General features: G+C 49.4%; 6 protein-coding genes across 6 annotated transcripts; 3 read left to right on the plus strand and 3 right to left on the minus strand.

Moving 5' to 3' along the window:
* Nucleotides 1–230: 230 nt before the first annotated feature.
* Nucleotides 231–1,687, plus strand: BO79DRAFT_34132 (uncharacterized protein). The gene is made up of 3 exons (XM_025689100.1): nt 231–555; nt 713–772; nt 920–1,687. The coding sequence occupies exons 1-3, from the start codon at nt 350–352 to the stop codon at nt 1,650–1,652; spliced, it is 999 nt and encodes a 332-aa protein (XP_025537857.1). The 5' UTR covers nt 231–349; the 3' UTR covers nt 1,653–1,687.
* BO79DRAFT_34133 (uncharacterized protein) lies at nt 1,688–2,018 on the minus strand. The gene has a single exon (XM_025689101.1). The coding sequence runs from the start codon at nt 1,978–1,980 to the stop codon at nt 1,723–1,725; it is 258 nt and encodes an 85-aa protein (XP_025537858.1). The 5' UTR covers nt 1,981–2,018; the 3' UTR covers nt 1,688–1,722.
* Nucleotides 2,019–5,104: 3,086 nt separating this feature from the next.
* On the minus strand, nt 5,105–5,426 carry BO79DRAFT_256965 (uncharacterized protein; the record flags this gene model as incomplete). The annotated part of the gene is made up of 2 exons (XM_025686232.1): nt 5,105–5,221; nt 5,274–5,426. The coding sequence occupies 2 exons, from the start codon at nt 5,424–5,426 to the stop codon at nt 5,105–5,107; spliced, it is 270 nt and encodes an 89-aa protein (XP_025537859.1).
* A 5,363-nt stretch (nt 5,427–10,789) lies between these two features.
* BO79DRAFT_256966 (uncharacterized protein) lies at nt 10,790–11,197 on the plus strand (the record flags this gene model as incomplete). Its single annotated transcript, XM_025686233.1, has 2 exons — nt 10,790–10,833; nt 10,915–11,197. The coding sequence occupies 2 exons, from the start codon at nt 10,790–10,792 to the stop codon at nt 11,195–11,197; spliced, it is 327 nt and encodes a 108-aa protein (XP_025537860.1).
* A 1,192-nt stretch (nt 11,198–12,389) lies between these two features.
* BO79DRAFT_288838 (asparagine--tRNA ligase DED81) lies at nt 12,390–14,579 on the minus strand. The gene is made up of 3 exons (XM_025688729.1): nt 14,506–14,579; nt 12,730–14,389; nt 12,390–12,649 (listed from the first exon to the last, which is right to left on the minus strand). The coding sequence occupies exons 2-3, from the start codon at nt 14,325–14,327 to the stop codon at nt 12,523–12,525; spliced, it is 1,725 nt and encodes a 574-aa protein (XP_025537861.1). The 5' UTR covers nt 14,328–14,389; nt 14,506–14,579; the 3' UTR covers nt 12,390–12,522.
* A 2,423-nt stretch (nt 14,580–17,002) lies between these two features.
* Nucleotides 17,003–19,504, plus strand: BO79DRAFT_152433 (putative differentiation regulator (Nrd1); the record flags this gene model as incomplete). The annotated part of the gene is made up of 1 exon (XM_025678690.1): nt 17,003–19,504. One exon carries the CDS (start codon nt 17,003–17,005, stop codon nt 19,502–19,504), a length of 2,502 nt encoding a protein of 833 aa, XP_025537862.1.
* Nucleotides 19,505–19,787: the final 283 nt, after the last annotated feature.

Below are 19,787 nucleotides of genomic sequence, written 5' to 3' on the forward strand. Positions count from 1 at the left end.
ATTGCCAGGGTTTTCTCAAAAATAAGAAACCACTCAGGCGTGTATTCCCTTGCCGTTTCAGCTCGATTCATTCGGCACATGCCATTTCGGCTGAACGAGGACTGAGGCATTATTACGAAACTATATCATCCAGTACTACCGTGCGAGGCCATTGGTCCAACCAATTGTGCAGTTGGATCCCTGCTAGACGCAAATCCCTCATACTTTCTGACCCCATAGGGGCAAGCTCTCGTGCTCCACAACTGGCGCGGTTCGGCGCAAGGTACCATCGCCGAATTATTTTCAGATAGATGGTTTTTCTTTTGGACCGGTGTCATATTTATACTTAACCAGATCCTCACCGCCATCCATGACTCAAAGCAATAACCACCATCGCCGCACTTCCTCGGGCTCCAATGTCCCTAAGCTGAGGAACTCACGGCCGGCTTTACATCGGAGAGGAACATCCTTTGTCAACCACTCTATATCCAAACTAGGCTCTGGACAAGTCACCAAGCAGTTAGAGTTGGACGACGACCGGCAGCCCGAGATGGCGGCTAGCTTTCTCAACTTTTGGTATGTGTTATGCTATATCCTAGTATCTTCTGCCCTGCCTTCTCCCCAGCATGGTTGCTTTTGCCAATCCTCGCACATCCCCGTTAACCTTGTCGCTTATTCCCCTTGCATATCAAATGATCGCTTATCTTCAGGATCAAAGCTAACCGATCTACAGCGCCATGTGCGAAAAACAGATAACAGTGCCTGACAATTCCCTCTTATATTGTAGCGAAAGGTATGAGACTCCTTATCGCGCCACAGCCTTGACTGCACAGCCTCCACTGCTGGTTTAAATTCCAACCCAGTTCCCCCTAGTCCTTCCTTTGTCTCATTGCTATCTCTTTCCTTTCAATAAATTTCTACTAACACATTATCTCTGCAGCTGTCGCCGCAAAGACTCCCACAAACCACTTTCAGCTTCCTTCTCATCAACCTCCTCCATGTCTTCCTCAACAACTCCACCTGCCTCTCCTCCTATGTCTCCTCGAATGATTGTAGCACCCATGACTCCCACGAAAGGTGCCGCCAGATCCTCAATCTCCAGGATACCCAGCGAATGGAATGATGCCAAGACGGATCAGGATCCATCCGAATGGAAGCCAGTGATACCTATGGGATCCGGTGCCAGTTCTCTGGCGTCGTCAGAGGCCTGGAATTACCTCTCCCAGTTTCACCGTGATGACACTATGATGCCGGTCCGGCGCCCTCGGTTTGATCACCGCAGTTCGACCAGCTTGTCGGCACTCTGGAGTGCTACGGGGTCTGTTCCGCCGCTGATGCACACGCCGTCCACAGCTGCATCGTCGGTGAGCAGCAATGGGTCGGACTATATGAGCTATATGCATGACTCGGCCTATCGTCCACTGCCCCCTCGGCACAAGCCCCAGATGTCTGGTTGCCCAAGCGCCTCGAAAGGGCTCGACTTAGTGGTGCCTCATGTGCATGTGAGCGTGGAAGATGCCCCTGCCGTTAATATCTCCAACGATGGGTCGATCTTCCCCGCCAGTAGTGCGCTATGGGATGAGAAGCCCAGTGAAAAGACGCCGACCCTGAAGACGGCCTTGGGTTCGCCGACCTCTGATATACCTGCCCGTTCCCTGGAGGAGACTTCGTGATCATACCATCACAATTTTGACGCTTTCCAAGTCGACTGAGTTTACAATTATTAGTCGAAATTGCAAGCGCTCAGAGGTTGTGCATGTGGGTCATGGAAAGGGCTAGCCTCAAAGCATTATCTTGATCTTTCTTTTTCTTTTGGTTTCTGTTGTCAGTCATTTTGGTATATGCAAATATTGAGCGGGAAAAACACAACAGATGCATTAGAGCCAGCATGAGTACTACGAAGCGATGGATGATAGGCGTGGAAACGGCACCTTCCTTTTGGACATTGAGCACATAGCGGATGCTTAAATAGATTCTTAATACCACACGGACTTTGGGCATATGTATAGACGAGTGGGTGTCACTATATAGAACTGAACAAGACTCGGTTATTTATTGGACCATCTACCTATCAACTTGTGATCTACCACTAGACCGACCATGGGGTAAGGTTAATTAGCTGCTGTCACAGACTAACAGTACTGCCGAGCCACTGCCGAGCGCCCTCTATTGTGAAGTATAACTGACTAAGCACATACATACAATGATGCATAATGTTATGCATTCAACGAGTGGCAAGTAACAGCCAGCAAAGAGAGGATAATTGCTCGCAGCATCCTAATGCTATACATGAATCATACAAAAAGCTTAATTGGCGAATAAGCTACAACATAATGCCGTGCAGGTCATACAAACTAATGACATGCAGTTCACCTACTAAGCAGAGAACGCCTGCTCCCCAACATTCTCTCTGCTCCTGATGTGTACTATAGCATAGCTTTTGAGCATCATAGCCCGGAGTAAATTCCTGTTCGTGGATGTGCCCGGTTTTAATACAAAATAATTTTCATTTCGCGTTGGATAAATACGCTTACATTCGTTGGACCTCACAATGACAAGTTATGGTGGCAAAAGAGCAAAAGAAGGAGAGGCGATGAAGATGTCAGCCAAGCACTAGACATGATGCGTTTATATAGCTGCAGGGTGTCTGCAACTGGTGCATCTTCTGGTGTGGGTTAACCATCTTTTGAGGACTCAGAAATGCCACTATCCACTCAGCGATTTTAGCATCTTTAGCCTATCACCAGTCTTCTTCATCTCTGGATATCTGCTAATGAACCTGCGTTGAAGAACCCAACTCTTGAGAGGTAAATAATCAGCTCATAGACGAATACTTTAGCATCAGAGTATTCTTGGAAACTCAAAAATACCTGTACAATCTTGCAAGATGAGTTCATCGTAAACTCAGAATCTGCCCTTTTACTGAACCCTGAGATTCCCAAAAGCCTAGATTAGGCAACTTGAAGCGAACCTCTCGTATCATAAAGAACTCGTAAATAGAGCAGATTCATTTGTCAAAGACTAGTAGCAAGTGCAACAGAGCTAAGGTACCAAGGTTAGTTTGGTGAGCTTTCCTGGGACGGCAAGCATATTTGCCCTGCCAGCCGGAAATCATTTCCATCCATCCCCCGTCAACTGAATCTTACGAGCGTCCCGTTCTTTCTTTCTTTCCATCTTGTCATCAGCCCGATGTCAAATTCTGCATCGAATGAGCACCAGATAACTGACCATCAAGATTTCTTGTCCTTTGCATCTCGTTTATGCATCCATCTCCCCCATCCATCGACTAGGTTCTCTTCAGGGATTCCACCTTCTGCTCTCCCAGCCTCCTACCAGACCTCCCTGTTCGGGCTCCAGGCTGTAATCGGCAGAGAAGAGCTAGGACTTTGATGAGTTCCCTCTTTTTCTCGTCAGTACGCGTGGATCGATATGTTCATTATGCCCCATGATATCGCAACCTCGTCTGCCCTGGTGCGCCCAGGAAGAGCTTGATGGAAGATTACTGCAGATTCGAATGTGGCTTCTATGAGAGGAGAACGCTTCAAAAGCTGTTATTATACCGAACGGCTATCCCTGGCTTATTTGGACACGAGACAGCCTGGACTAATCACTGGCTGTGAAGATGTTCGAAGACTCAACCTCGTCTTCCGAAGGCTACAAAATGCCTGGTTAAGAACAAGTGTCTTTCACCAGATATACTCATTACTACCTATGGGATTAGACGCTGTGTTCACCTAACTTTCCGTGTCCAAGTCCATGCTATTATTGAATTCTGGCTAACCTAGCGCTGACGGAGATCCGGAGAGCCCGCAGACCAGATGTGCCAAAATCCCACTTTCCCTTCGAACGACGTACTTCGGCAGAAACAATAACCTATGACTTCGACAATACAAAAGATTGGAGATAGATTGAATGACTACATCTGCACCTGTATCACTGTGGGGTCATACGCCGTCAACTTTGAAGGCTGGTTACACAGATTGATCCACTCGGCCGGGTATGTCCCATGGTCGGCAATGACAGGAACAGGTTCATGTTTTGCTGCATGTCATCAATGAACAAGATGAATTGTCGGATGAAAATTTAGACATAAAGGACGAGGAATGTACTTGGAAGGGCAATCCTTCATGCCAGATAGGCTGAATGTTGGTTTGTCGGTACAAGCCAATAGCAAATCTGCTCAATTCAATGCAAACCACGACGTTGCTGAGTGCACAGCCTACCCACTGCATAGCCCAAATACGGCGATCGGTCGAGATTCAGAGCTTCTGTCCTCAGATACAAGGAGGTCATGTCAACCCTGGAAATAGCTGAGATCACGGTCCAGCGACCGATAAAGCCTTTAGGTCGGATTAGCACCGGCGGATGACGTTGCTTGGACACGATAACAGCGCACGAATTATAATACAATGCCAGCGTTGGGGTCTGAAGAGCTAGGATACAATCAAATGCAGAGAGGATGGGAAGATGTTTGACTAAATGCGTCGCGGGAGCACATCCTCTCTGAAGTGACTAGGGCTGCATTAATGTCGTTCTGTCTGCAGAGACTTGATTGGACCGGCACGGAAACGAAGACCTAAGGTATCTGACAGGACCAGGCGTGCTGCAACCGACACGCGGCGTGAAACAGGTCAATATAGGCCAACGGGTTTAAATAGGCTAAAGTGATAACGCAATTGCGATAGGAATGAACTTCTATTGCTCATGGCTCGATAGCATCCGTGCTGGGCGCAGTGTGCCGTCGAAGGGCCATCTGCAGTCAATGTTATTCAATGGTCTCGGCTACGCAACGCGCGCGCTGCTCTTCCAACTACGAACCTCCGAGTCGAGAACCCCAAGCCTACGAACCATCTAGCGGATTCACCCACACTACTGGAAATATCTTCAGTGATTACCATGTCTTATGCACGAGGGATTTATCTTTTCGGAGTCGAAAACAATACACATACAAGCAAGGATTGATCTATGACGAAATCAATACAACACATTGCAACATAATGTACATGCCCAGGACGCCGGATCCTTAATACTTCTTCAAGCACAGCACAAGAAACCCGATAATTTCGCTAGAAGGATTACACGGCAACCGATCTGGGACATAAAGTGGTGGACATGTTGGTTATTTTCAGTCATCGTCGCCAATAATGTCGTCAGGAAGAATATCGTCAGGGAGACTGTCCGCAAAGCCACCCGAATTATCATTATCGAGGCAGCACATGTAGCAACCCAATGATGCTTGCCACTGTCATAACGGTCAGTGAGGACTTTATGCCGAGCATCGAGGATGTGCTTACCTCCGGCTTGCTGCAGGGGAGATCGGAACTCTTAGGGAGGCATTGACCCGTGCAAAACTTGTTTCCAGTATCAGTACCCTGGGAACCAGTCTGGGCATAGGCAGTAGATGCGAGGAGGGCAAAAGCCGTAGCGAAAAGACCAGTAAGCTGCATCTTGCTACTTTGATCAAATGAGTGACAGTCTGAAAACGAGGGAGTGGACACCGAGCAAGTTCGGCAAGAGGACAGAATCAAGTATAGGTAATGTCATGCAGGCGATCACGTACATGGGTGGCAGCGACACATAAGTTGCTTTATAAGTGCTCCGTTTCCCCTTGCTATTTGCGAAGCAAGGGGGGATAAATTGCACCTGTTATTACTGTGTCGCGTCCCTATGCTAAACGCTCAGGAAACAAGGTCCAAAGAATGCTGCTCTCCTACGAGCATGAATTCCATGACAACGAGTTTTGGTATGCTCTGGCGGGAGCAGAGCAAAAGGACGTCAACAACATCGATATGGACTCGTTCTGTTCAGAGATCAATCCTTAACTCCCATCACTCCTCAATATGTTCCTGGAAATACCACAGAACACATCCGTTATATCTCCCAGGAATTATCCCTATCCTGCGAGTGGCTGAATAATATGTGGCTGTGGCCGATTACCTACCTACGGCATGTCTCACATTCCCAGCGGAAGGGCCTCACGCGCCACGCATAGGAGGCATGACTATACATGCAGGGATAAATTATCCGGAGCAAGGGAAATTAAACAAAACAACTGTAGGAATTATACTAAACTGGCATTCGGAGAAAGGCACGCTCTATAGTAAGTATAATTTAAGGTTATGTAAAACATAAGTAATGTCAGTATGATCATGCTCAAACAGCGTCATTTATTTCTGCCGAAAAGCTAAGTTGATCTTGCTTGCATTGACGAAGATGAATAAATGCAGGAGAATAGTAGTACTAACTTTATACTTCGAACAAGCTATTTATACAGAAACTTTGTGAAGTTCACATAATACTAAACATGGACAGTGAGAATCAGATTCGGTGTCATGATTTTATCACAGACATGACATGGTAAGATATATACTATACACAGACAGCAGTCAATCAGATCTTGACCATGGAACCAAACGAATACGTGAAGAAAAATTAGTCTCCCTGAGGACGTGTTCAAACCCATCGAGCTAATCCAATAAAGGTAAAGTACTTTCTTCAGGGCAGAAATTACTAAACTACGTGTAATCCTATTTCCACAAACCATGTCACCTAATCCACACACCAAAGAGGGTTGTGATGAAGAAACTAAAAGGGGGCGGCCCACAAATTCTGACATGGTAAGACGTGCGTGGACAATGCGCGAGTCATCTCACCCCTGAGGGGGTCGTAGACCAGGTGGCAAATTCCCGAGGGACACTTCTTCAGCTAGCCAGGTTCAGTTCGGATGTGCTTCATCTAAGCTGATAATGACCTGCATATGCAAGCTTCGGATGCCTTTCTTGGGTAATATCATCCTGGAGGACCCTGCATATGGGGGGCTAAGGTGGACTAGTTCGAATATCTTCGTAGCCTGTACAGAGTAGTGAGAGAATGGACATGCACTAGTATGAGATTAGGCATATGTTCCTCCATAGGCTGCATAACCGGCCCAGAAAATGGGCTGCCAGATTCCACTGTGGTCCGGAAACAATTTCCGTAAGGCAGGCTATGGCAGCAGGCTCACGGAATGGTGCCAGCACATCTGGCTGAGACTGGGCCGCAGGGCTCCGCCTCGAGACATGGTTCAGTAGAAGTTCTGACAAAAAACGACCGGAACCCAGTAGATATTTGCCTTTTGCCGTTGTTGTCATCGCTCTTCCTTATTTTCCAAGTCGACAGTGACCAGTCAGTATAGATATAGCTTTCCGTTAGAATGACCTATTCAGGCAGACCACTGCACTCTGCGATGTACTCTTGGGTTCCTCATTGCGGGCAATGAATGCGCGGAAGAGGTCTCCACCGATTTACCTTGAATGCCACCCAAATCGAGACACCGAGCAAGGCCTGTTGTTGAATGTCAGAATTTGCACTTTCTGAATTGCAACCTCTCATGGCATGCTCCGAAGCTGCTGAACAAGTGTAGTCGACAAGTCTTCACTGGTACAAGCCATAACTTTGCATCGCTAACCCGCAATGTCATAGAAGAGATGTCAGATGCGAGGAGTCCGCCGGCACTGTGAAGGCTGCACAGATCTTTTGAGTCACAAGGTTAGTACTGATGCAAACTTCTCCCACTTATCCTCTCAAGGCATGCGCCTTGATAGTTTGTAAGCGTTTCCAAAACGCATGACCTTGTTTTCCTCGCGTTCGGGAGATGACTTCGGAGGCGTCCAGTAGTTGCCCAATGAGGATTCCTGGATGTATTTTCCTTCGCTAATGGGCACTCACCTTGGCGCTAGAAACCACCGGTTCGTCTGGTTGCTGCTGCCCTTGCCCTGCTCCCTCCACCCCCCTTTTCTCTCCAAGTAGGTATTCCTCATCACCTTCAGGTTTTATGGTTGCTTCTTCTTAACTGCCAGTGCCTAACCTGGAGCAGAATCCACGAATGTGATTGATCTACTAGAGAGACTGAAAACCGATTGGTAAGCGAAGACTACTTCACTCTCGACACAAATTTCTGGCTTCTGCAAAACTTTGCGCATGCACGGACAACACTGGGCGTATGCTCGCCTTCTGCATGTGGTTTCGTCAGAGCCGAAATATAGTCCTCTACAGTTGGCTCTTACCTCTACTTCCGAAACGTCTTGCCCACGCCCACAATAGCCAGTGTTCTCATGGCGGGCGATGGGACTTTTCGTCGTTGCGAATCCGGTCAATCCCTGGAAGTGGAGCAAGCCAGATCCTCATAACATCTTCCGAACTATTACAGCAGCCTGCCCGCCGGTGGAGCGCCACAATGGACTTTGGCAGGTCTGGACAATTCGTAGGGTCGGACTCGATGCCTTCGATGGATGCCTTGATCACCGAGATGTTGGCATTTATCTGACAGGGCGTGCCAAAGCGCGAACGAAGCTTAGTATGCAGTTGCTTCAAACAGCACCTTTCCACTGATTTATCAGTATCACCCAACCATTTCAAACTCGATAGACTGCACTACACCCAGCATTCAATCGGTGGAGTCTCTGCCCAATGCTGATGCCCGAACAAGAAAGCCAGACTTGGTTGTACGGATCCAACTTAGGACGTCGTACATGGCACTTTCGATGGAAGCGTATCGGATGGAGTTGTACATTGACAGACCTGACGTTCATGCTAAAGCGCACTAGTTCCCGTGACGTAACCAAACATATGACAGCATACTCATTCGCTGATCCAACACACGAGCGTGATCGACGATTGTGATACGAGCGAGAAAACTATTCCGGAGTCACACAACAGACGGTAGTCATATAAAGTGAAGTCCCGAGCACCACGTGTATCTTTTGCAGACTTGCAACGAAGCTATAGATTTGGTGGATGACTGAGTTCATTGTGATGAAACCATCGAAGATTGACGCTAGATCTGCACGTCAAATCGAGCCAGACTACAAAGCTTGGCGCTCGTTCAAACAAGGGTCCTTACCACCCATGCGAGTCCAGTACAAGCAACGACCTTCGGTACCATAGAGAGACGTCTTCGGTATAATACGGCAAACTGTCCTAGATGCGCTTTACGATCACACCGAACCGATGGGACGCTCGCGAACACGAGCTGAGGTGTTGTCACGGTGCCTAAAGCCTAACGATTGGAAAACCGAAGATCATCGCGCTTCCTGTGGTATCCTCTTTCCCTTTTCGCCGAAGTGTACTGAGCTTGACCGAAAGGCACGTCTCGGATGCACTCGATCATCGGAATGACTGGAGCGAGTCTTCAGCTCCCAAAGGAGACACTTCACAAGGGCGGAACTTGCGAGGCGGACTGTGTATACCCCGACATGCCCGCGAGCAGAATTCTCAGAGCACTGACAAACCAGCTATGCCGTGGATTTGTGCCACGCCAAGGATTTGCCAGTATATATTGGAGTAGTCGAATCCGAAGATGAAACCGTGTCTTGATACCATTGTGGTACCCTCAGCCGCTACCAGTGTGTTTCCACCGAAGACAAACAATCGCCGTTTTTCTTAATGTTGACAACAAGACGCAACGCGGGACCGCTGAAATCCTAGATAACATGATGCTGATGACACCGAACTTTGAATCCAATTCTCTTTCTTGTTGTGGGAGGACGATTTTCGAGAGACTTGTCGCGATAAATTCGAGGTCAGGAGGCGATTCTGTTTCTCGGCAGGTACGATTCTACTGATTCCTCGTCATCAGTATGCAGGTCTGCGAAAGGAAAGGCATTTGATGTGACGCCTGTTACATAAGTGTCAGTTCATAGCTTCCATAGAAGCAAGCTCTTCTGCCAGGCCGTGAAGCATTCCCACGGTCAAACGGGGGCTAATACAATAGCCATAAAAGCTGGTGGCGGCTGCCCGCCGACTTGGAGCCAGGCTGCTGCATCGCGAAAACTTCCCACTTTGATACATGATATTGTAGGTATAAAGGATCAGCTTTGAAAAGACCAGACAGTCTTGGGGAGGAAAAATGAAGAGAGGGAAGGTCAGTGATCCGGTTGACGTATAGTCACGGCACCAGATGTTCTAGCGTGCACTACAAAAGCGATGTTTCCCCGAATGGCGGCGGAGACGAGAGGGAGCGAGGATTGGCTGGGAGATTTCTCCGCGAGCACAGTACCAAAGATCCCCCAAACCAACTAACAGGCCTAACCTTGACATTGCTCTGTGTTGCGGGTAGCTTTATTCCATGGTTCTTGACTGGCCCGCTCGGCGAAATGTGCCTGCGGATAACAAAGTCGCCCGCAAAATGGTCACATATGGTGCTGGTCTGATGGGGTACCATCGAGGGAGCAACCGTGCCCGGTCAGGACAGCGCAATGATGATCCTTTCTGGGCTTTGCCTCTGCAATACCGTCCTATGGCTCCAGGGCCTGTGATCGATCTGCTGAACACCCTAATGAAGGACTGACTTTTGGCCAATAGTTAATCCCTGTTCGCGTGGCTTAGGTCAGAGGATGGACGCTTCCCCCTTCCCAACCCGACAGCTGTCTCTTCCTAGCCTCAGCTATTTCCTCAATAATTCCACCATTAAGCGGAAGAATCTTGTTGGGTCATTGGGCGGCAACACCCAAGTGCGTGGTCAACCACTGCATCAACAGCCTGGGCATAGCTTGCATCCACTGGTAACTCGGCTAAGCTCTTGGAATCAAGAGGCACCCATATTACGGAGTACACCTGTCACCAGATCGACGGATTTCCTTGTCTTGTGGGGCACTGTTCAGCCTGGACCTTCCTCGATATCAGTCGCCACTTCCCTTCTTTAATCTGATCCTTATCGTTCCTGCAATATTATAATATACACTCCACCGCCAAGCAAGCTTCTTGTCGAAAAACAAACGAGGGGCATCTCCACAGGTTAGAATTCGAGACTCCCGCCTCTGCAGACAACAGGATGAGACAAGAAAACACTGGCTCGTCATTAAACGGCGATCCCAGGTAGGTACCTTACTGTTAAGAACTTTGTTTATTTCGCCCGTATCCTCTTGACAGTATCGGTTGACTGTTTATTGCCGTTAGTCGTCACAACCAGAGCAGTCAAAGCACGCGTCTCGAGCCTCCAGACAACTCTTCTCAAACATCTGACCGACTCGCCGAGGAACTGGTTTATTACCGAAGCTTTCTCGAACAGCTTCTAGAAGTAGTCCGCAATGGAGATCAGGATACTGTCAACCAGATGGTTTCCATGATACGTTCGGATGCATCCCAGCAGCAAATTCTGGCAGCCTTATCTGAGAACTCCGCCAACGATGGCCAGACTGCCCAAGGGGCTCGTGGTCGGAATAATCACAACCCGAACTGAATGACTTCAACCCTGCTATGCCTCGCATCTCCAGCAGATTGTCTGCATGACGCATGATCGTTTGATAAGGACTTCACAAGGTTTCCTGGTCCCCTTTGAACGCAGATGAGGGCGGTGGGATACAGCTAGACGAGTTATTCGTATATCTTTCTGTCTAGTATCATATTAGTCGGCTCTTTCAAGACAAGGAAAGTCTACCTATCTATCGTCTCACATATCATACCAGAGAGAGCCGCCACCGGCAGCTTAGATGGCCGCTGTGTGCTGAGAGAACGCTGTGTACGATCCTTAAGACCAGCAGATGTCTAGCACCAGGTACTGTGTTGCAATCAGGCTCTCGTTGCACCAGTCTATCTCAGTTAGCATACTGTATACCTAGAGGGGCCATGGTAACCGTCCCTATGGACATAGCTTGCCTTTTCAATGGAGGCCAGCCTTGGACGCACCATTATCCATATCTGCCCTCTACACTTCTGGCTTAGCATAGCGATGTGCTCGTTGCGACTCTGAATGCCCACTATGGTGACATAGAGCGTTCAGCAAGCATAATCGGCTTGGATGCTTCCCGCAGGGAAGCTGCATGAGAAACCATCTAATAACCGAAACGGCATTAATGAAAGTCATCACTTTACCTAAACCAGTTATACATATTCATTGTCGCACTCGATCACCCAATTCGAATTTTGTCAACAAGGACTAATGAGTTGAGAAAGTGATCGAGGCATATGTAGAGAGGCAGTAGTAGTAGTCGCTGCTCGTGATGTCAAACGGAGCTAAACCCCCTTGAGCGTCCAACCAACAACATCCTTGGCTGCAGACTATGGTGGTGCCTTCTCAATACGGGTCTTTTTTTGCAGTGTCCCATTACTTAGTCTTTCCCCACTTATGGCATCGACTTCTTCCCAGGGATGTGCTGACTCCCTAGCTACTTACTGCGTTTGTCTACGGATCAATATTATGACGGACTATAGTGCAAAGACGCAGTTTTAGTAATCCTTTACTTTCATCACGACCCACAACTGGTCTCACCTCCAAACTCGATAGCTTGTATGTAGGTCGACGTCAACGATTTCTATTTCTTCATTTACGACAAGATAGTGCCAAAGCGACCGTGTCGTGATGGTTACACTAGAGAATTAATATAATTTCAAAAGCATTCTTAATGATACTTTAAGATAGGTCCTGCAACGCTACCAGATTTGAATGAAACATGACGATTTGCTTTCATGGTCGATATCCGAGAGTATTACCATGACTACCGATATCACATCTGAGAGCATCGGTGTATCATGTATCTATATATCCTGTCTATGACATCAAAGCGCTTAAGGAGTGCAACGGCCCGTGAAGCGAGGATACAAGGAGCAGTCGCGAACGGTGTAACGAGCACACAACCAAGCCAGGAAACGTTCGAGACCAAGACCGTAACCACCGTGAGGGGAGGTACCGTACCTATATTGTAGATGCATATTAGTTATACGTCTCTTAAAGAGATTACATGATGGGGAGAGGCTCGTGAAGGCTTGACTTACTTGCGCTGGTCAGTGTACCAGTAGTACGGGGAAGGATCCATGCCTTCGTGCTTGTAGGCGGCCATGAGCTCATCCCAGTCGTCCATTCTCATACTACCACCGACGATCTCACCAACACCAGGCATGAGAACGTCCACACTCTCAGTGACACGGCGGTCTTCAACGTCCTTCTTCATGTAGAAGGCCTTGATCTCAGCGGGGAAGTGGGTAAGGAAGATGGGCTGGTTGATGATATCGGTCATCTTTCTCTCAGCAGCCTCGGCAATGTCATCGCCGAACTCGTGAGGCTTGCCCTCCTCGTTGGGGATGTCGTGTTCCCGCAGCCATTCAATGGCATCGGAGTACTTCATCCGCTTGAAGGGGCGGCTTGGGGGCTTGAAGTCGGGGTTGAGTTTCTCGATGAGAGCCTTCGTGGCCGGCTCAGCCAGAGTCAGATCAATAACACGGCAGATGACGTGCTCAAGGTGATCGAGGAGGTCGTTGAAAGTGATGAAGTCAAGCTCTGCCTCGATGTGGGTGTACTCGGACAGATGGCGACGGGTAAGCGACTTCTCAGCGCGGAAAGAAGGGCACACACAGAAGACGTCACCAAGGGAGGGGAGGCAAGTCTCCAGGTAAAGCTGGGAGGACTGGGTCAAATAAGCATTCTCGCCATAGTAGTCGAAACCGAACAAGGTGCTTCCACCCTCCACCTGAGTCTGAACCATGGCAGGAGGGGTGACTTCCAGCATGCGGTTCTCTTCGAACGTCTGACGGAAAGCCCGGAGGGTAGCCGCGCGAACCTTCATGACTGACGAGGCGGTCTCACCACGGAGGACGAGGTGACGGTTGTCATAGAGGGTTTGGGGATCAGCATCAGGTGCAACTCTAGTGGTGATGGCCTCCTTGTCACCAGCAGCGCGGCCAATGATAGTGTAGAAATCGGCGTGCAGCTCACGGTTGTTGGGAGCATGTTGCTTAGGGGGGACGGCACGCATCTCACCATGGATAGCAATCGAGGTCTCAAGGGTAAGAGTCATGGCATCGTAAGTCTTACACAGGTTGCCCGTCAGGACGCACTGCAGGTAGCCATAGCCATCGGTCAGAGTGAGGAAGATAACGTCCTTCTGAGCACGCAGACGGTGAACTCTTCCAACCACACGAACACGAGTTCCAGGAGTCTCAGACTCGGGGGATCCCAGCTTGACAACGGCCGGATCAGTCACATCAAGACGGATCTTGGTGGGCTTGGGAAGTGATGTGTCCTCCGTAAGAACGACCTTCTTTGCCTCCTCAAGGATAGCCTGTCGCTTCTCAGCCTCCTGCTTCTCACGGATAGCCAATTCTTGTTCCTTCGCAGCCTTTCTCTTCCGTTGCTCATACAGGTTGGTGGCCTTCTTAACCGCCGACTTCGTGGCCGGCTTCCACTCCAATTTAGACGCGGGGTCGGCACCTGCCTCCGTGGGCTCAGTCTGGGACTTGCGGGTCAAGTACTGGTTGCCATCGGTAGGAGCGTGCTGCAAGAAAGCATGAAGGAGAGTCTTGTAGGGGGCAGATTCGGTTCCGTTGGCGGTCGAGTCGTCCCTGCCGACATCTTCGTCAATGTAGATAGAAGCCATTTTGGTGCCTCAGGTGTAGGTATCTGGTCAGCGCGAGTGGATTGGGGGGTGTGAGCTGGGCTCTGGCGGAGATGTCAGTCAAAATGTGTTGCGGAGACGCATGTGAGTCACCACGAGAGTCTTCTTATCGGGCGCTCATAGGCATTGAGTGATGAGACAAATGACAGAAAGCACTTACATGTAGACCAGCACTCTGACCAGGAAGGCGACTATGCAGCAAGTCCCGCGGGAATGGAGGCCAAGATGTTCAACTCGCACAGTGTGGAAGTGAACAGTGGAGGGGTAAATTTTTGGATCCCGATATCCCCACGTATTATTCAGGCATCAATAAGGCATACACACTGCCGCCCAGCACGGATACTACCTTATCTAACCACTTGGAGACCCGGGATAATCTTACGTCCGGACGATGTAGTAGCCAATATGCACCGAATCCATTAATCATGAGCAAATTCGAGAGGTTCATAATGCTTGGGATGAAGTAGTCCTAAGAAGAGGACACATCGAACGATATCTAAGATAGGCCCCCCACGCCGATAGAGACAGGAAGGGTTACCGTTTTAAATATCTCAATTGCTATGTCATATCTTCTAAGATGTTTCTTGTCTACTCAACCAGCAATACTATGGGCATTAACTCTGTACGGATTAGTGAAAGGGTTATAACTGTACAAAGTATGGTACTGGCCATTTGCAAAAAGGCCCGCCATGGAAGGTAGGCCTAAGGCGCCAAGACCCTATTGTTCTGCAGCCGGACCGGATCAACACATATTCCGCCAGGACCAAGAGCCGCTGACCAGGACACCCCACCAACACAGATCGTTCGTAGACGCTGTGGCTGGTTGAAAGTCTCCTGTTAGCCCCGAATTCTGGCACTTCCGCTGATTGATCAATCATTTATGATCAGAATGACCGATCGCAATGTGGGAAAAGCAAAGTCCCAACTGATGCATCTCAGGGGATGGCATAACTCCTGGAGGCGCTGATACCGCTGCTGCAGGGCGATAGAACGAATTATAGATTTCTCAGCATCTGCCTTGGCCGAAATTACGCTGTCTCCCAAACTTGTTAGTCGGCCATCGTCTGAACACGAACCAGGAGCGGTTGCTTTGGGCAGGCTACTTGATACCACCCATTCTGAGATCGATTGATAGCAGATCAAAGTGCTTCAATCAGCGTGGAAGCGCAGCATGCTTCAGAGTGGGAAAGCCGCTGCTTAGTGCTGCTCATGCGACGGATGACAGATGGTTGGATGGAGACCATTTCCCCATCTTTTGCCTCAAAAGTATGGATCTGCTAAAACCTTTCACTCCACAAGATTTGATTACGCTATTACTATAATTATCCATTGGGACTTTTCCCGCAGTCACAACGATGGTTCAAGTTCACCATGGAGCATTGACTGGTTGAGGAATCCTTCTGCCGCAAATCCCCTTTTTTACCCACCTGCTTTTCCTCCCCCTTTGATACATCGATTACATACTTGCTGCTCTGTCTCGGCCCATTCCTTGCTTACCTGACCCTGTACCAGTCTGTCTCTTTTTGGCTAGTTCATCGCGTTCTTTACTATCTGGGATTGTTGGTTCTCCCACAACAGTTCCCTTGGTTCGATTGTGATTTTATTTTAATTACTTGAGTTGTTGATGATAATATTCTGATAAGCTTTCATTTGTTTGATTACTGTTTACTTGCATTTCTATAAGATAGTCTGGGAAACGCAAGAGGAGAAGAATCGGAGGGTGTTGTTCTTGTTCTGTCCTCGCGGATATCATTCATTCATTATTATCTTTATTTTCTTCTCACTATTTATCGCGCCTGTGTCCCTCAAACACGCGCCCCCCCTTTTTCCCCTACCAGGGGCCCTCTTTTTTCCTCACCCTTCTTTTCCGCTTAACTTGTACTGGCGGCTGTAACCTTTTAGTTTAATTGTTCTTTGCAATTACTTTCTCTCTTTCCCTTTGCTTTTCTTTTACTCTTCGTCTACTGTTATTACCACTTATCCCTTTTCAGTTTGATTGTCGGCGGCCTTTGGATACCTTCTTTGTCAACGTTTGGGTCCGCTACAACCTGGCACTCTGGCAGGTCTGGGGCGTTCTCCCTCTCCAGTACTCCGTACTCTCATTTGACAGGGCCACCTTTATTTTATCATTATTTTTATCTTTTATCTTTGTCCTCTCATTCTAATCTCGGTTGGATCTCAGTCGGAGCACAACATCACTCTTGCTTTAGTCTCTCGGCCTCCTCACCCGCAAAGCCCCCCTAAAGCAACTAAACCAGCGCAGGTTTGTCTCCGTTTCCACCAACTCAACCACTCATTGCCCATGCACATTCCAATTGACCAGCGGGATCCCTTCTAGACACGTCTTTATTGGCAGTCTTTCTGCTCCGTGCTCTTTGCCGTCCTTTCTGCTCTTCTTTCTCAGTTTGGTTACCCTCATTCTGGCCTCTCCAGGTCTCTGTTTTCTTCCTTATTTTCCCCCTTCTCTTTTCGGGGGTGATCATCGGGCCCGGCCTTTTTTCCCTCTCTCCTGGCCATTCCTACCGTGTTGATTGCCTAGTACGTCCTCTCCCCCTTGACTAAGTGATATCGTTAATTTCCATCGACCACGAACTCACCTTATTCCGTTTTCCTTTATCAGGGGGACAATTGTGTCCTACTCGCTCCCTTCCCTCGCCATGCAAACCTCCGATGCAAGCATTCCGAGTCGTCTGATCCCTTCCAAGTTTTCCCACCTCAACGCGGACAGCACCGGCTTCTCTCACGGAGCATACGCCTCCAACAACATTCCCCTGCAGGGCCTAACGGACCGGAACGCTCGTCGAGCCAATATCCCTGCGATTAATACCTCTGCTCCCGTCTCGGACAACATGGCCGCCTCTGGCGCCGCGTTTGACATGAACTTCACTCCCCTGCTACCTTCTCAGCTGCTGCTTGGTAGCCCCTTTCAGCCGGGTACTCCTTCTGCATTCGCCTCGCCTCAATTCGCCAATTTCGGCGGCTTTCCTCAGACGAATGCCTCATCACATGCCCAGAATCATCAGAGTCACCATCAGCTCGGAAGTCCAACCCAGCCCTCGCAGAATGCTGGCCTATATTCTAGTATGATGTCGACGGATGGTATAGGTAATTCTCAAATGCTGGGAGCTCCTCAGTCTCCTGTTGGTGGGATGGGGCCGCTGGGCAACGCAGGATACGGAAGTCCCGCTGCCTCGGTGACCCCTGGCTTGCTTTCGGGTACGAGCCGAACCGTATACCTAGGCAACATCCCGGCAGAAACCTCCGCAGAAGAGATCTTGAACCATGTTCGAAGCGGTCAAATCGAGTCGGTTCGTTTGCTTCCTGACAAGAACTGTGCTTTCATCTCCTTCCTGGACAGCAACTCCGCAACCCACTTTCACTCGGATGCAATCTTGAAGAAGCTTGCCATCAAGGGGAATGACATCAAGGTGGGTTGGGGCAAACCCTCTCAGGTGCCTACTTCGGTCGCTTTGGCTGTGCAGCAGTCCGGCGCATCGCGGAACGTATACCTGGGCAACCTGTCGGAGGACATGACAGAAGAGGAACTGCGGGAGGAGCTAGGAAAATTCGGGCCTATCGATACCGTCAAGATCGTCAAGGAGAAGGCGATTGGATTCGTCCACTTCTTGTCCATCAGCAACGCGATGAAGGCTGTTTCTCAACTTCCTCAGGAGGCTAAGTGGCAGGCCCCCAGGCGCGTATTCTACGGCAAAGATCGGTGCGCTTATGTCTCCAAAACACAGCAGCAAAATGCAGCTCAGTTCCTGGGTATTGCCCCTGGTTATGCACACATCCTCAATTCGGCGGACCGTGATTTGATCACCAACGCACTCGCTCAGCAATCTGTGGCCGCCGCAGCTGTGGCCACCACAGCCGGCGGAGTCAACAACTTGGGCAACCGGACCATCTATTTGGGCAACATTCACCCCGAAACGACTATCGAGGAGATTTGCAACGTTGTACGTGGTGGTTTGCTGCATCATATTCGCTACATTCCCGATAAGCATATCTGCTTTGTCACTTTCATTGATCCTACGTCAGCTGCATCATTCTACGCCCTGAGCAACCTGCAGGGCCTCATGATTCATAACCGTCGTCTGAAGATTGGCTGGGGTAAGCATTCCGGTCCTCTTCCGCCCGCTATCGCCCTGGCCGTGAGTGGCGGTGCTTCTCGTAATGTCTATGTCGGTAATCTTGATGAGACCTGGTCGGAGGAGCGCCTTCGCCAAGATTTCTCCGAATATGGAGAGATCGAGCTCGTCAACACGCTTCGTGAAAAGAGCTGCGCATTTGTCAATTTCACCAACATCGCCAATGCCATCAAGGCGATTGAAGGGATGCGGAACCGCGACGAATACAAGCGATTCAAGATCAACTTTGGGAAGGATCGCTGCGGAAACCCCCCGCGTCAAGCTGGTAATGGAGGTCCGCAGGGTCGTAATGGGTCCGGGTTTGAGGGACCTCAGTCACCTTCTCCAGCCTTGAATGGCTTCCAGCAGAACCTAAGCCAATCTGGCTCGGGCTCTAGCCCGACTCATCCTGCGCTGTCTCCTGCTCCAGGGTCTACGGGTTCTCAGAATGGTCAGCACCACAGACATCCCCTGCAGACCGTCTCATCCCCGTCTGGCATTCTGAATGTCGGTGCAAACAATCCTTTGACGATGTACCTCAACCAAATGTCCGCCCAGCAAGCTCAGGAGCAGGAAAACCGGCTGAATGACCCCATGACCTTAGCTGGTCTCCAGTCCCAGCCTCAACCGCCACAACAGCAGTCGCTCTACAATGGCGCGAGCACTGGTGAGCTTTCCAACGGCAGCATCGAGGCCCCGTTGCACCAACACAAGCCGTCGACCAACGGATTCTTGAATGTAACCAACGGCTCTACGGGCCCCGGCCACCATGCTACCGCTAGCACCAGCAGCCTGAATGTGCCACGGGCGCAACATTCCCGGGCTGTGAGTTTGCCATCGTTTTCTCAGGAGCCTTTCGGGTCTGTTTCGAGCCAGCCTCCCCGTTCCGGAATTGCTCATCAGCCGCAAAGCAGCTTTTCAAGCTTCACCTCTGCTCTAGGCGGTCTCAGCCATGCCGGCTTCGGATTGGCCATCCAGAACGAGAGTTCGCTGCCCGGCTGGGCTGAGGAGGAGATTGGAGCCAAATAATTGCACCCTGCCGCTGCAAGGGTGATGCCCGCTATTCCACTTGATGAGCATAGCCATTCTTCTTCTGCATTCTGTTCCATCTATATTGCTTTGCCACTTGGCTAATTCCTTCGATGTCTCCATTCCGATTTCTTTCTTTGTATTGGTTTCATTTCACTTCACTTTGGTTTTTCTCTCTTTCTTTTAATTGTGCAAATTTCCTTTCTCCGGCAACCCCCTCTTACCGATTTTAATATTCCTTTATTCCTATACCATCCTATGTATTGCTAGCTGGGCATGATCT

This window comes from Aspergillus costaricaensis (assembly GCF_003184835.1).
Source record: "Aspergillus costaricaensis CBS 115574 unplaced genomic scaffold BO79scaffold_23, whole genome shotgun sequence".
NCBI classification, from domain to species: domain Eukaryota; kingdom Fungi; phylum Ascomycota; class Eurotiomycetes; order Eurotiales; family Aspergillaceae; genus Aspergillus; species Aspergillus costaricensis.

What these genes read in the sequence shown, in the direction of transcription:
- BO79DRAFT_288838 (XM_025688729.1), bottom strand. Translation starts at nt 14,327, where the DNA reads ATGGCTTCTATCTACATTGACGAAGATGTCGGCAGGGACGACTCGACC. An exon ending in TGGTACACTGACCAGCGCAA is followed by an intron (nt 12,650 to 12,729) that starts GTAAGTCAAGCC and finishes TCTACAATATAG; the next exon opens with GTACGGTACCTCCCCTCACG.
- BO79DRAFT_34133 (XM_025689101.1), bottom strand. Translation starts at nt 1,980, where the DNA reads ATGCCCAAAGTCCGTGTGGTATTAAGAATCTATTTAAGCATCCGCTAT.
- BO79DRAFT_34132 (XM_025689100.1), top strand. Translation starts at nt 350, where the DNA reads ATGACTCAAAGCAATAACCACCATCGCCGCACTTCCTCGGGCTCCAAT. An exon ending in GCTAGCTTTCTCAACTTTTG is followed by an intron (nt 556 to 712) that starts GTATGTGTTATG and finishes ACCGATCTACAG; the next exon opens with CGCCATGTGCGAAAAACAGA. An exon ending in CTCTTATATTGTAGCGAAAG is followed by an intron (nt 773 to 919) that starts GTATGAGACTCC and finishes TTATCTCTGCAG; the next exon opens with CTGTCGCCGCAAAGACTCCC.